The sequence below is a fragment of the Rissa tridactyla genome, chromosome 2, assembly GCF_028500815.1.
Source record: "Rissa tridactyla isolate bRisTri1 chromosome 2, bRisTri1.patW.cur.20221130, whole genome shotgun sequence".
NCBI lineage: Eukaryota > Metazoa > Chordata > Aves > Charadriiformes > Laridae > Rissa > Rissa tridactyla.
In genome coordinates this window covers 105,117,124-105,131,832 of record NC_071467.1, presented here as the reverse complement: position 1 = coordinate 105,131,832, position 14,709 = coordinate 105,117,124, and the positions used below count along the sequence as shown (strand labels likewise).

The 14,709-nt window shown below is 42.1% G+C and overlaps 1 protein-coding gene across 3 annotated transcripts in view; it reads left to right on the top strand.

Annotated features, from left to right (window-relative positions):
• Positions 1-1,671: 1,671 nt before the first annotated feature.
• The window catches only part of TGFBR1 (transforming growth factor beta receptor 1), a 34,085-nt gene continuing 21,047 nt past the window's right edge, over positions 1,672-14,709 (top strand). The window contains exons 1-4 of one of the 3 annotated variants that reach the window (XM_054190546.1): positions 1,696-1,842; positions 2,540-2,652; positions 8,946-9,197; positions 9,593-9,835. In XM_054190546.1, coding sequence (XP_054046521.1) covers positions 9,056-9,197; positions 9,593-9,835 — 385 coding nt within the window. In that variant the 5' untranslated portion in view covers positions 1,696-1,842; positions 2,540-2,652; positions 8,946-9,055. Of the gene's footprint in view, positions 1,843-2,539; positions 2,653-4,000; positions 4,166-8,945; positions 9,198-9,592; positions 9,836-14,709 lie in introns of those variants that run through there. The other 2 variants (XM_054190543.1, XM_054190545.1) reach the window with 2 other exon arrangements.

Sequence of the window (14,709 nt, the reverse complement as noted above, 5' to 3'; positions counted from 1 at the left end):
GAATGAATTAATAAAAGTTTACCTCATTTTGAATATTATCAAGATTCTTATCCAGGTAAACTGTACTGTAGGAGAAACAGGACTTTTTATAAAGGCTGTGTTGGCTTAACAGCTGCAAGTAAAAATGAGACAGGAGATCAGTGTGACATGCAAGTGAATGTGGCACTGAGGAGCATGGAGGTCGCTGCCCTGAACGCTATGAACTGGGAAGTCACCAGCTGGCAGACACAGTACCTGAAGCTCGCAAGAGTGACTGCACCTAACAAGTGGAAAAGCACCTGTGACCTACGTGACTTGTCCTGTGATTGGAAGGTTACAAAGCGAGAAAAACAAGCAAGTTTTGTAGTATAAAGTAGTATATAAGCATATCCTGAACTTGAGGGACCCTGAACTGATTCAGGACCCAGATGTCTCAGCCAGGTAATGTGGCCAGAACTCCAGGTGGGAGGGCGGATTCCCAGAGCAAGCAGGTAACTGCTGCAAGAGCATTTACCTGATGCCAAGAGGAAAGAAGAGAGCCTTTCCTCCTTCCCTGCCACCCAGGCAAAAGCTAATAAAGCTATGGATAGAAGTAACAATCTCAGTCATGGTATTTTCTTCACAAGGTGGGTCCTAGCTGCCACGTAAGATCAAGGAGAACCTCAGACAGCTATTTGGACTGTGCAAGTTCGCTTCTGGTTCCCTATTAACTCCTCCAGTGACGCACAGCAAATGCGCAGACTGCGAAGTACGATGGGAGCTGCACACGGGGACGAGCACTGCTCGTTTACCGCCCCGTACTAAAACCTGTAGGCTCTTCCCTTCGTGCTGCGGGAAGACAAGTCCCCCGGTCCCCAGTCGCGCTGCAGGGCTCGCAGCACGAAGGCCGAGCTGTGTTACAGCCGGGACAGCTGGACCGCCAGCGGCGAAGGAGCTATCGGTTCGTGTGTCACCCCTACACCCCACCCGACAGAAGCGCCGCGGCCAGGGCTCCTCTCCCGGCCCGTCCCCCACCCGCGCAGTCTCCGCGGAGGGGTAACTCCTCGGCTGCTGGTGCTTCTCCTCCTCTCCCGAGACAACCTGAGGGCTGCCTAGCCCCTCCCGCCTCTCCCTCCAAGGGCCTCGCTGACACCGCGGCCCCGCACATGGCGGCCAGCGAGCCTAGAAGGCGAGGAGTGCTGGCCAAGACTGGCCGGTTGGGTCCGCCCCTCCACAGCGCCTCAGCCTGGCTGCTCCCCCACCGCCCGGACACGTCGGCTGTCTGGCTCGCCCCTGCTTCGGGGAGAAACGGCAGCACCTGAAGCTGCGGGCGCAAGGACGGTTCCTCCCGCCACCCACCTCACCGAGCCGCACCGCCAGAGCCGCCCAGGCTCACGCCCCGCCGCCGTCCTCCTCTTTACCGGCAACGCAACGAGGCGCCGCCAGGCGACGGCCAATCACTGCCCTGCCCGGCCCGGCCCGGCCCGGCCCCGCCCCTCGGCCGCACCGGTCGCGCCCTCCAGACGCCTGTTGTTGTTGGGTCTCCCCGCAGCTGCCGGGGGCGGGGCGTGGGCGGGGCGTGGGCGGGGCGGGGCAGAGCAGCCAATCCGGCGGCGCCGCTGCGGCAGTTACATGAGCGGCAGGAGCGAGCCGGGGAGGCGCGGGCGCCGCGAGCGCCTCCCTGTGTCTTTCTCGGGCGGGAGGGGCGAGGAGGGAAGGGAAGAAGAGGAGGGGGGGTCGTGAGGCGGAATCCTGGCGCGCGGGTGCGCGCGCGCGCCCTGGCTCCACGGTTCCGGGACCGGACTATGGCGGTAGCGGCCGCTCGGTGGCCCTGGGCCCTGCCGTGTCTGGTGGTGGCCGCGTTGCTCTTCCCCGGGGCGGACGGTGAGTGCACGCAGGTCTGGTGGGAAGGAGGGAGCGGGCGAGGTGGTGCCTGGGGCGGGGGGAGGAGAGCGACGGGGGGCTGCGGGTCTCCGTCGGTTTCTTTCAACAACATGGCGGAGGGGCCGGCTGGGGCGGAGTCGCCTTCCCCCCCGCACCCCCCCGGTGTCTGAGCCTGGCGGAGTCCGGGGACTGCTCGTCCCTTTGTTGGCCGAGCGCGGCGGGAGGGGCCGCGGCGCGGGGCAGACGCGGCGCCGCCGGGCGAGGACGGGGGGTGGTGAGGGGTAGAGAGGGTGCCCGCAGCCCCTCCCTTTGACACCCGCCCCCGCCTTGCCCCCTCGGGTGCCGTCTGCTCGGGGTAACTTTCCCGCCCCGTGAGCCCGCTGGCCCCTGCCTCCGTGGGCCGTGGCCGGCCCCGGCCCTTCCTTGCCCACGCGGGTACGGGCGGCCGTGGCCCGCGAAGGCAACTTGGTTCTCGGTAGCGGAGCGCCCGCCCTCCCTCCCCGCGGGCAGACTGCCCTGCCGGGGAGGGTGCCTGCCCGCGCCCCGGGTGCCTCAGCTCCGGCAGCGGACCGGGTAAAGCCGCTGTGCCTTGGGGGCTCCCCGCGGCGCGCTGGAGGGAGCGTACAAAGGGTGCCACGGGGGAGGAGAGGTAAGCGGCGTCGGCTGGCATAGATAACGTGTTGCATGTTCCACGTAGTGAAGGTAAAAGAATCCCTCAACTCCCACGTCAGATGCTTCAGCTCCGTTACACGCCACATCGTGGGTGTGCTGGCGGCGTCTGCTCTGAGAGCTAGTATCGTGGTGATTTCGGTAGGTCATCTTCCAGTTACAGTCAGACAGCTAACCTGTATGCTGTGTGAGGACCAAACCGTGGGGAAATAAAAACCTTTGGAGAATGTTGTACAGTAAAATGGTTTCTTTTGTTCCTCCAGCTTTCTGTACCTATGGCCTCTTGTAAAAGAGATGCGGTATCACAGCTGTGCTGTTGCAGAGCTAATGCATGAAACGGGAGTTCTTAATAGCATTCAGAAATGCAAGAAATAGGTATTTTTCCATTAAAGAAAAGAAAAAGCGTATTTTGTTCTTTGGTTAGCAGGCTATATGCCCTAATGGGGCCTACAAGTGTTATAGATGCCCTACTCCAGTTGCTTTAGGTTTCAGTTACGTCTGTACCAAGTTAAATGATGATGACTGATACACAAAATCTGCATTTTCTATTCGATCAACTATCTAAATTTTTCTGGAGGCGGATTGTAGATTGCTTTGGGTTTTAAAGAGGAAGTGGAGAAGCGCCACAACTTTCTTCTTCAGTTACAGCTTAAAGACATCCCTCAGTCTGGATATTTTACAATGCATTTCATAATTCAATCTAAGATGGTACTTGTGCTGTAAAGAAAATACTACTTAAAGAAAGCATAACTTGCTATACCAAAATGTTGTGTTAATTGCCTATATTCTTACTGAAGAAGAAGGAGAATCTTTGATGTGGAAACAGTGAAGTAAGCTTAAGTTACCCATAGTGGTTCTTATGTTCTTGAAAATGTGTGGCAGGCTTCAGTAATTTAAAGTTTTCTTATGTAACACATCCAATTTAGATATTGAAGGAAATTCTACCTTGATTTGAGCTTTGAACTTTTCTCCTTTAATCCCTCAGATCAGTCAACAGTTTTCACTTAATCTCAGTTGTGAAATTAAGGTCTGAAAGCTTTATGTGAAAACAGGCAGTGGTCTTCCATACAAATGCTTAGGGATGGAAGTGATGGTGTGCTACCTTTTGTCCAAGGGAATAGGCGGGGATCCAGTGTTCTTGATCCATAACTCAGGCAAGTCCTGGTACTGGTGAAGCGGTTAATTTGTCTGAACATCGTGGTCTAAGTTGACAAAGAAATGCAAGATAAGATTTGGCTACTGTTACTTAGTATTCTTATCATGGGTGGACAAAAGTTAGGCATTTTCTGATTGCTTCTGGTGCTACCTGCTCTGCAGTGTACTAGTGTTACTGCATGAACGAATCGTCTTGTGATATGTTTTATGTGGAGACCAGGCATGTAATGAATCACAGCAGCTAGCTGAACAGTAGAACAGCCCTCATTTGTAAGACAGACTCTGAAGTTTAGCTCCTTTTCCTTTTTTTTTTTTTCTTTTTTAAATGTGTGAGTCATAGTGTTTGGTCTCTCCAAAATTCTGGGGAGTCATCTCTTGGAAACTCTTGGATCCACTCAATTACTCCTAATCGCAAATAAAGATGGAAATCCGATTTGTATGCTGAAATGTATTTAAAAGTACCGATGAAGGAGATCTTTATTCTTTCTGTTTTCATAAGGTTAGTAAAATTATAACCTAGGCTTTTAATTGTAACTTTCTAACTTTCTTTTGTTTTACTAAAGTATGCTGTTTTATGAAAGATACCAGAAACAAATTGTTAATGTTATCTTGCTGTAAGAGGCATGAACATATTGTGAGTAGCTTTATGAATGACATGCAAAAAAACTGATAGTGCCATTTGGCACCTGCGCTACAGAGAATGTAATACCAGGTTTTTGAAGCTGGGATTTTTCACAAGGCTTTATCATTACTTGCAAGTTGAGGATAGTGCCTTAATAGTCTGTCTGTTTTCTTGAGTGCATCCTGTTGCTTGACAAAGCTGCTGTCTTCAGTGAAAGTTTTGCTTAACAAAGACATATGATATGTATATGAAAGTTGTCCTGAAAACTTCATATCCAGTGCTGTTACTTTAGAACAGTTAACTAGTGCCTTTGAGAATAATGAGTTAGTGAGGGTCATGAAGTATTATGGTTAAAAAGATGTACCCACGTCCCAAATAATGTAAGACCTAAACATTTTTGTGTCTTGAGCTAGAAGAGATCAGAGATGAGTCAGATGTGTTGTGAGGGGATAGTCTGAATAACAGAATAGGAAGCTGACAGCACCCTTCTGTATTATGCTTTTTTGCTTCTAGCAAATTTTATTGGATAGGGGAAAAAACTACCAGTAAACACGACAGCTCTCTTGCTTATCTCTCCAAAATCTATTATGGTCTCCTAGAATCATAGAATGGTTTAGGTTGGAAGGGACCTTAAAGATCGTCTAGTTCCAACCCCCCTGCCGTGAGCAGGGACACCTCCCACTAGACCAGGCTGCTCAAAGCCTCATCCACCCTGGCCTTGAATGCTCTAGCACATCATAGCTTCGCTCCTTTATCCCTTAAAACTCTTTATCTTGTGGAACCAAGAGTCCTGATTGTTCTTCTGGTGAAGTTACACTTTCTGGTGAAATTCTTGTTTCAAAGTGTCATTTGTATTTTCCATGGGAGAAGAGTTTATAATATCACAAGAGAAGGATCTGGAATTTCTTCTTCAGCATAGTGCTACTGTTGGGGGCCTGAGACTATTTGTTTCTTTTAAATTTGTAAAACTAAGGTGTGTGATAAAATAAATAAAAGTATTACTAATATCAAATTGTTAATTACTCATAATGAGATGTGGGTTTGGGTTTTTTTTAGAGCACTTCACAGTGCAGTTTTAACTGCTGTAATACATAAGACAGTATTTCAACAATTGATTTCTAACCAAAAATTCTTTGGCTGAAGGTGGTGTTCTATGATAAACTGTCTGAAGTAGTTCTGCAGGATGCTAGCGAATACTATGGAGTGATTCATAGGGTTTTATGCAATTCTAAAAATGAAGGCTTTGCGCAATTTTCTTACTTCAGGAAGACAACAGATACAAAAAAGACTGTTTCGATAGGTACCTAATGGTATAGGCTTCCAAAGTGGATAGGGTGTACTTAATTCTCTGTTCACATTTTGCATGTAGTATTAATATCTGAGCTTTTGTGATTCAGCTTATTTTAAGGCTTGTCAAGCTGTGTAGTTTCAGTGTCTCATTTATGTTGCCAGCTTGCCTTACCTTCACTGTGGGCTTTCCAGACTGCAACACCCATGCAAGAGAGACTTTTCAAAGGGAATAAAAAACTGTCAAACTGAGGGTCTGAGCCTGAGAGATTACCCAAGTAATTGTGTTCAACACAAGAATTAAATCAGATTGAGGTATAAGAAGTATGCTGTTGATAACTTCTGTGGCATCTGTGTCATAATGCATACACACACACTTTTATAACTGCACTGCCTCTCTGTTTTCTGTTATGGTAGGCAGTCACATAAAGCAGGAATGGTATGTTAGAAGGTCATGGCACAGTGAGGAAATGCAATGCAGAAGGCACTAAATTGCTATGTTGACGCGATTTCTGTTCTTGTCTTTGTCACTGGTTGTCTATGCAACTGTCACAAGATTTGTATGACTTAAACAGAAAAGACCTTTTTAAAAGGTGGTTTCCAAATGTATTGAAATGCATTATACCTGGAAGATATTACTGGTTCTGGAAGATTTGGTTACATCAGAGTTATTCTCTCATCGCATACTGTTATCAACCCATTCTAGAAATGTATGTATTTATTTAAGTGAACTTGGAGACCTGACTGGTTTCCATCGGAGTTTTTAAAATTACTGTAATGCTTCTCTGAGAAGAAAATGGACTACTTGGAGACAGAGCGAAAATTTATATCTTCAAGAGAACAACAGTATGATATTTTTTTCTTTAAGATCAGTTACATGTGGAAACACTTCCTTATAGGAGTGAAGTGATTTAATTACTGGTGGTCATTGACATCTCATCCCACTGATGTTAAATCTTCTCTACAATGTGTTCATATAGTCATAGTCTTTGTTCTTTTACGCATGGATAATGAGAGTGAGACATGGGCAAGGATATTCCAATTCCGTTTCCTCCCCTCCTAGTATGGATTGTTGCTGAAGATACTGAATTAGTTTTCCTGATAGTAAAATATGGAAATTCTGCTGTTACCCACTTGAGTTGGAAGGCCTGAAGAATTCTAGAGTGGCCAGAGCAGGAAGGGAGCTGAAGCATTTTTAATGTGGGTGTTTGTGGTTTTTTTAAGAGTACGTCCGCTAGAGAGCAGCAAACCCCTGTATTCCTAGAAGCTTTGCCTCTTGAGCTGATTAGGCATTGTTTTCTGCTTTTAAGGGAGGGGGAGAGTATCTTCAGCAGGAAGCAGTGTTCTATTTGTGCCGACAAAGCCATTCAATTGTATGTGACAGTGTACTGTGTCTTGACGGGAAACTAGAAGATAGTGACATCAAACTGGAACAAAAGTATAAAGTGTATCAAATCGCACTCCTTGGGAATTCTGTGGCAAAGGAGAGAGAGGTGGGAACAAAATGAATGAGGAACATAAGACACCAAATTCTTTAACTAATCGTAATGGTATCAGTGTGCCTCTACAACTCCACAAGATCAGGAGGATGAATAAGCGTAAGAAGGTCAGCCCAAACCTCATTTTTCACTTCAAGTGGCTTGGCCTCTGTACAGTGACTCAATGCAAATCTGCCTTACAGAATACCTGTCTCTTACTGTAGGCATTCAGATGCATGCACAATTATGATGAGCCAAGAATATTATTTAAATAGAAAAAAAAAGTCATGGATGAAGCAAGAGATATAAAGACCTTCTTGTTAAGAAAGTTAAAAGAAATATCAATGTGTGAATATTTTAGGAAACTTTTAGTTGGTTAAAAAATAATTTGTTCAAGTGTAAATTACCAAAGGCACACGAACAGGAAAATAGCTGTTAAACGTTCTCATAGTTAAACTCTGAATAATAAGACTTTCCTTTCTTCTCTGACTTGGGGGGGGGTGGGTGGGAAATTGCATCTAAGAACTTTATTAGATGTTTGCTATAATAGTAGAGGATGAGTGTCAATAATTTGTTTTGATTCAAAACCTTGGGGGCAGGAGGTGTTTTCAGAGAAAGGCATACAACTCAGAATCAAGACTTAGAGATGGAATGTATATTTGAGATCAGATCGCCATTTATTTAAATCCATGCTATCCAAGGATAGAGAGGGGTGTAAAATCCAAGGCAATTCAGGTGGTTATCGTAAACTCTTGAATTTAAGTGAAACACCAAATTTCAGATTTTGGGGCAACTTTAGCTTTGCCACCTATTAATCCTCACACCTTTGGTATGAGATTTTGTATACACTGTTGAAAGAGGCTTGTTTATGGCTCAGGGCATTTTTGTGTTTTGGGCATGAATGTTTAAGATTTTTAAATTTGTCTAAATTTCTGTATTTTTATCTTTCTGCAAGCATGTACACAAGTTCTGTGCTAGCTTTTGCTCTCCACAGATGAACAAGTGGAGTCAGAGTTTATTGATATTTTTATTGTTGCTACTGCACTGTTTTCTGTCTGGCTTTGGTCCTGTAAATGCAGGAAGGAATGGAGAAAGAAATTTGAAGTAGTAGTCTTCCTTCTCCAAGAACTTTTGTAATTTAGAGAATGAAACCTGACTCTCTTAGGCATGATTAGTCTATCATTCCCACTTTCCCCTCCATGCGCCCTACTTTACTAGTGCAATCGATAGCTTTAGTGAACCAGGAACTTGAGCAATGTAAGGCAATGTTTTCCTGTGGCTTCATAAATAACAAGTCTAAACTATATTCTGCTTGTGTGAAAGGGTATGTTCTCAGGTCATTTGGGATTTGTATTTTAATGAGGATTAAGCCTTTATATGCCCTTTCCTCAATGCAAAATTGAAGATAGCAAGGAACGTATAAAGTATTAATCTTGGGTAGCCAGCAGCATCCTATTTGTTACTTACTAAAGCTATACCCATGGTTATTGTGGGGGGGGGGGAAAGCATTATTTGTATTGGGTTTTAAAATAGCAGGATTGCATACTGTGGAGGATACAGTGTTAATAAAAATAGATCTTTAGTATGAGGAACTGTAATGGAACTTCTTTACCTGGAGGAACGTCTAGGGTTGCATCCTTTCTCTTTTAATACATAATTATAAGGAGAGATGACTTCAGCTTTAAATTCAACTGACTTTTGTCTGCTCATCTCCTTATTTTTTTTTGTCCTACTAAAAAGCCTTCTGGTGTTCTTCTTTAGTGTTACAGTTCTGTGTTTATGTAGAAGATACAGGCCTAGTAGTGTTTTGAACTTTTATTTCTTCAGTCATTCAAGTTGTCTCAACTCAGAATGTGTACCAATGCTAACATTAATGTTTTTTCTCAATACAGCATTACAGTGTTACTGCCACCTGTGTACAAAAGACAACTTTACATGTGTGACAGATGGACTATGTTTTACCTCAGTAACACGAACTGCAGACAAAGTCATACACAATAGTATGTGTATAGCAGAAATTGATCTGATTCCCCGAGACAGGCCGTTTGTTTGTGCCTCCTCTTCCAGAGATGGAGTCATTACTGTGCCTCATTGCTGTGACAGAGACCACTGCAATAAAATCGAACTCCCAGTTCCAACGCCAGGTAAGAGGTTTTGACATTTTTGATTCTTTTTTTAAACAGGAAATTCTGTAAGAGTGGAAGTTTCAGTTTTGAGGTTGTAGGTGAATTTGAAGGCCTAAAGTACACCTTGGATTCTGCAAATAAAATTTCACGAGATCTGTAACATGAAACTTTATCTTCTGGGTAGGGATGTTAGGGCCAGTTTTGAAGACTTATATGCAAGTTAAGTGGAAACTGAATGAGAACATAGCTGCCTTTGTCCTTAGTAATACTTACTTTGATTCTTGAAAAAGTTACTGTGCAGAAGTTTTAACAAATACATTGAAATAATGTGAAGGTCACTGTGAAATACAATAAATTTAGTTGCACAAAAAGCAAGAAATAGTTTTGCTGTTTTCTTTTATTTTTTCTGTCAGGCCCTACTCCAGGAAAACCAGCTTCTAATCTAGGACCTGTGGAACTGGCTGCCGTCATTGCTGGACCTGTCTGCTTTGTCTGCATTTCACTGATGTTGATTCTGTATCTTTGTCATAATCGTACTGTCATTCATCATCGTGTGCCAAGTGAAGAAGATCCCTCACTGGATCGTCCCTTTATATCAGAAGGAACTACTTTAAAGGATTTAATTTATGATATGACAACTTCAGGCTCTGGGTCAGGTAATGTCACACTTACAGTAGTAATTACTCTGTGTTTAAGAGCCTTGTAAGGCATCAATTTTTTTTTAATATTGTCAAATCTACTTAAACTTATGATTAACTGGAGAAATGACTCAAAAAGCTACTTACATGTAGATCCATTCAATACCAGTAAAGATTAAATACATGGAAATAAGTGAAATGAAAGAATCATATTGAGTTGCTGCTAGTGTTACTCGTAATTCTGAGAGTACAGTATGTTAAGCAGGGAATATCACAGTCAGCTATTGTAAATGTTTAGTTTTCTCTAGTAAGGCTCAGTCATTTACCTTTTTGTTCTGCACAGCATATCTAAATTACTGTCTTCTATGGTTTTGAGATAATGCGTGAAGTTTTTTGTTCTTTGGCTTTGAAGTGAAAATTAATTTCGCTCTGGAGTTATTGGTATATGAAGAATATTCTGAATTCTGAGTTAACGTTTTAGCCAGTTCTTTCCTTACAGAAGGTATTTTTCAGTTGTAAATAGTAATTTCTATGTGTATAGAATGGATGTAGTATGCAGATCACATCTTAATAATTTACATCCTTTGATTTCATGAGGTTTTATTTTAATTCTGACTTTAGCAGGTGTTGCTTTGGGAAGATGAGGCAGTAGTCTGTTCACTGCATGTAGTCTTTGCTATGGTAATCCTGGCATACTTGCTTATAGGACTGTGATGGTCTGCGTCACAGAAATATGGTTTAGTAAGTGTTGATAGGGGATGATGTATCAGATAAACCATTGTATAAATTTATTAATCTCTGGTCCATGTTAAAGAATGAGACATCGGATTGCGTACTGCAACCTCGTACCGGCCTTCTACTGTATTAAAAGTTTAAATGATTTAATCCTACTTGCAAATGTACATGCTGAAACATCCATGCCCTTTCAGGGTATTTTCTGCAAAGAAATACTGGTGTTTAATCCTCAACTGATGAATTCTTTAATTCCCCAAAATTGGAAGAAATTACAACAACAAAACCCAAGCACCTAGGTTGTATTTCTTTCCCAAGGACAGTAACTGGTAAAACTATTTAGAGTCGATTGCTCTATCAAAACTAGCTGAACGTGTTTAGAATATAGGTCAAAATAAGTTACCTTTAGTCATATCTTCATTGAAGAAGCTGAGGTTGCACTGAGCGTGTAGGCAGCTATGTTTCAATTGAGAAAGCTTTTGTGTGTCCAAATAAGACTTGATCATGATAGGGTAAGTTGATTTCTAGTTAAAACTGGAGCTTTAGTTGTTTGTGTTTATCTCAATTTTCTCATTTACTAACAGCGATAACTAAATCAAACAATGAAAGTGATTAATAGAACTTCCAATATATTGGGCTAGAACTTGATAAATGAAAATGCTGGACTTAGTTCTCCAGTTATGTTCTTTCTAGAAGTGTACAGAAGTAGGATACTTAGTAAGAGAATATGAAGGAGTTAGAGATTCACATTTCTCGGAATCCAGGAAGCTATGATATATAATTGTTACACTATTGGGAGCATAAAACTCTTTACTTAATGTTTGCAGGTACAGACTTTTCCTAAAAAAGGCTGGAAATAAATTCTAATATTATTTTCTTTAACTAAACCGTAAAAGAGCAGATGTATGTTCCATATGTATAAGTAGTCATTTGCAGTGTACTAGCTGCTATCACTTCAGTAAACCCAGGAAAGAAAGCCTTTAAAGTTTTCCCTTGAAACCACATTTAGTCATACTTGTTTTGGAGTACTGTCTGGTTGATAGTTCCCTTCTAACTTCTGTGGATAATTACAGCACTTCTGCCACTTTCTGCGTGGTCACTTTCTCACGCTTCTTCAGATCAGAAGTCAGGCCTGTGATAATGTTAATTCAGACTTAATTTTCTGTTGGTGTTTCCATTTGCTAAGGAATACTTCATTTTCCTTCTGGCCTTTTTTCCTGGGGTGCTTCTGAGCCTCTCTTCATGTTTGAAAACTCTGTAAGTACTACTTCAAAATAAGCTCTTGAAAAGCAGGGAATCCAAGTTAGAAGAAATTTAGGATTCTTCCTGCAGGTCAAATGATTAGAAACTACTGACTCTTCCCTTGCCTATTTGCAAATTGCACTTTAAGTAAAAGCAGCATGCCAGGGAATTACTTAGTTTTCAGAGATTCAGGACACTCAAGCTGGTCTAGACTCCCAGAATGCCTGACTTACAATAGTATTTGAGCGTTGGCTACTGATGGCTGCATCAGAGGAAGGAAACCAACAAGTATGACTTACCCCTAAGGAAAGCTCTTCACTAACTTGTTTTTATGCTTGAAAGGCAAAGTCATGTTCCCTGTAAAACAAGAAGGCTGAATGCTTCCTTAGGAGTGATCTTTTAGCTTCAGCTGCAGTGAGTTCTATGTTGTTCAGCTGTTTGTAAAACAAGTATTAGCCTTTAGTGTTGTATGTTTTCCTTTTATTATGATAATGGTATAGGAGGTGCTTTAAGTACTTATTTTCTGTAGTGTTGGCAGTGTATGTATTTGCAATGACTTGTATCACTTTGTCTCAAAATTAGTCAAGCAATGACTATATAAATTCACAGTGCCCTAGCACTTGGGCTGATAATTTTCTTGTGTCCTGAAGTATGCCTGCAGCAATTGAATCTCATTGAAATGTGTATTTTTAATCCAGACTTTGGTACAGCATATTTAAAATTGAGAAGACTGTACACGTATGGAATAAACTGGGGGTGGGCAACAGGGTCACTGAAGGGAGAAGAGTCAGAGCTGCTAGCTAGTTACAATACTGCTTAACCCTGTCAGAAACTGAACTGTGTGAAAGGGATGCTGTTCGGGTGAGGGGCTGCAAGAAACATAATGGAAATGTGCAGAACAGAAAAAATAATACAGACCCAAGAGGCACAGCTAAGGAAGTGTTTGGTCTGGTGACTTAAAGTAAATGTTCTGCTCTTAAATTCATACTAGGGGACTAAAAGAGCTAGTAGTCAAATAAAAAGGATTTTGTATTATGGTATTCTCTGAAGAGAAGCATATAAACCAGAAGTGATCAAAACTCTAAAAATGAGCTTCCTGCTCAGATCAAAAGGGAAGTAGGATTCATTTTCTGCAATGATGAACAGTAAGCTGTTATTAATTATTCAGTTTTGACTTCTGTTAGTATTGCCCTATTGTTCCATGACGAACAAGACCTGAAATTACTAGAGGCTTGATGAAAGGAATTGATGAAACATCTGAAATAGATCCTTCTGCTGAAGCTGCAGCTTTTAAGAGAAGGATTTCAAAGTCTTGGAGCTGAGAAAAATTTTCAGATCATGAGGCAAATCTCTAAATATCAACTACATGTTGTATAGACAGATTGGGATGCCCAGCTGTTACTCTCCAACTCACAAATGACAAAGTAACTTACTTGCAAGGAAATGGGAAGAATTGCCTAAAACAGCAAGGAGAAGCTTTAGTTATTATTGGTAGGTAACTTCAAGCAGGAAGTTAAAGTGTTTAGAAATCCAAATGGTCACAAAAATCAATGTAAAGATGAGTTAGTTGAAGGCAATCTAAAAATTCCTTAAACTTATCTGCATTTCATGGAAGCTTGAAGAGAATGAGATTTTTTCATAGTTCATGGGGTTAGTTTATTTTATTACTCTTCAGAGGAAGTCTTCTGGACAGAGACTTATGAACAAGAACAAAGTTCTGCTTTTCTTGGCTAACTGTCATGGTTTAGAACTGAATTCCTGAATTATCCAAATAATGTACGAACTTCTTATGCATTCAGCAGTCATTGATCCAGACTAATCAGAGTACAGTTAAGATGTGGAAAAGAAAAACAACTCGTTACTCTCAGAAGACTTGAGGATACTTTGTTATGATGTATGAAGATGATGATGAAGGCTTCAGGGATAATGTTATGAGCTGCTGTTGAATTTAACATGGGCTTGAATTTTTTCATCCTTCTTACTAGCAAACTGACTGTCATCTTTCTTCATGCACAGTTAAAAGCAGCTGTACTCCAAGAGCTTTAAGGTACAGTTGTGCCCAATGTGTATGTCAGAGGCTATCTCCAGTGAGCTACTTTTCAGGCAGTCTGGTTTACAGTAAAGCAGTTGCTCAAGTTCATGGTGATACAGGGCTGTGTTTTCTCTGTAGCAAAAAGAGGAGACTGCTCAGTTGCACCAGGAAGTCTGTAAGGAATTCTTATGGATGTAAGATAAATATGGATTCTAGTCTTCTGGTTGTGTTCAGCAGCGGTAGTGAGAGAAAGCATAGTCACAAAAAACAGAAGAAAGTTGAATCTTGTAAATGTTGTAAAAATAAGTATAGAGGCAAGGTGGATAGATCACAGTTAGCAGGGTTTTTATTGTACTGTGACATGTTAATGTGTCGATTGGGGGTTTGTAATGTGAAATTGTAATGCTTCATGTCTGGAAAGTTTAGGGCTTAGTATCTGTTTAGAGGTTTGCTGATGTCCTTGGACATAATCTTTTTTAAACAAGAAGCAATGTCTATAAGTGTTACAGCAAGTTGAGACCAGTGCATCTGAAACTGAAAATGTAAAAATGGTTTTCTGAAACAGCTATATGAAAAAGAAAATATTAGGCATATCACCTGCTTCAAGTATACAAAAACAGCTTTTATTTAGCATTTGTTAGTAGACTTTGCAGTAGTACGTAAGTGCGAAGGAGGAAGCTTTGTCTGGCCAACAAAGTCAAATTCTACATTTTCAGGGTTGAGTTTGGTCCTGTGGTTGTTCTAGTCTGGCCTTTTCTGCATTTCAAAAGTCTGTCCATAAAGAATGCTAGTTACGCTTCAGAGATGAGCCTTTACAGTTTGGGTACACAGCACAATTGACCTGAGGACAGATATTAGAGCAAAAATTAACTTTCTCATTCTTGCA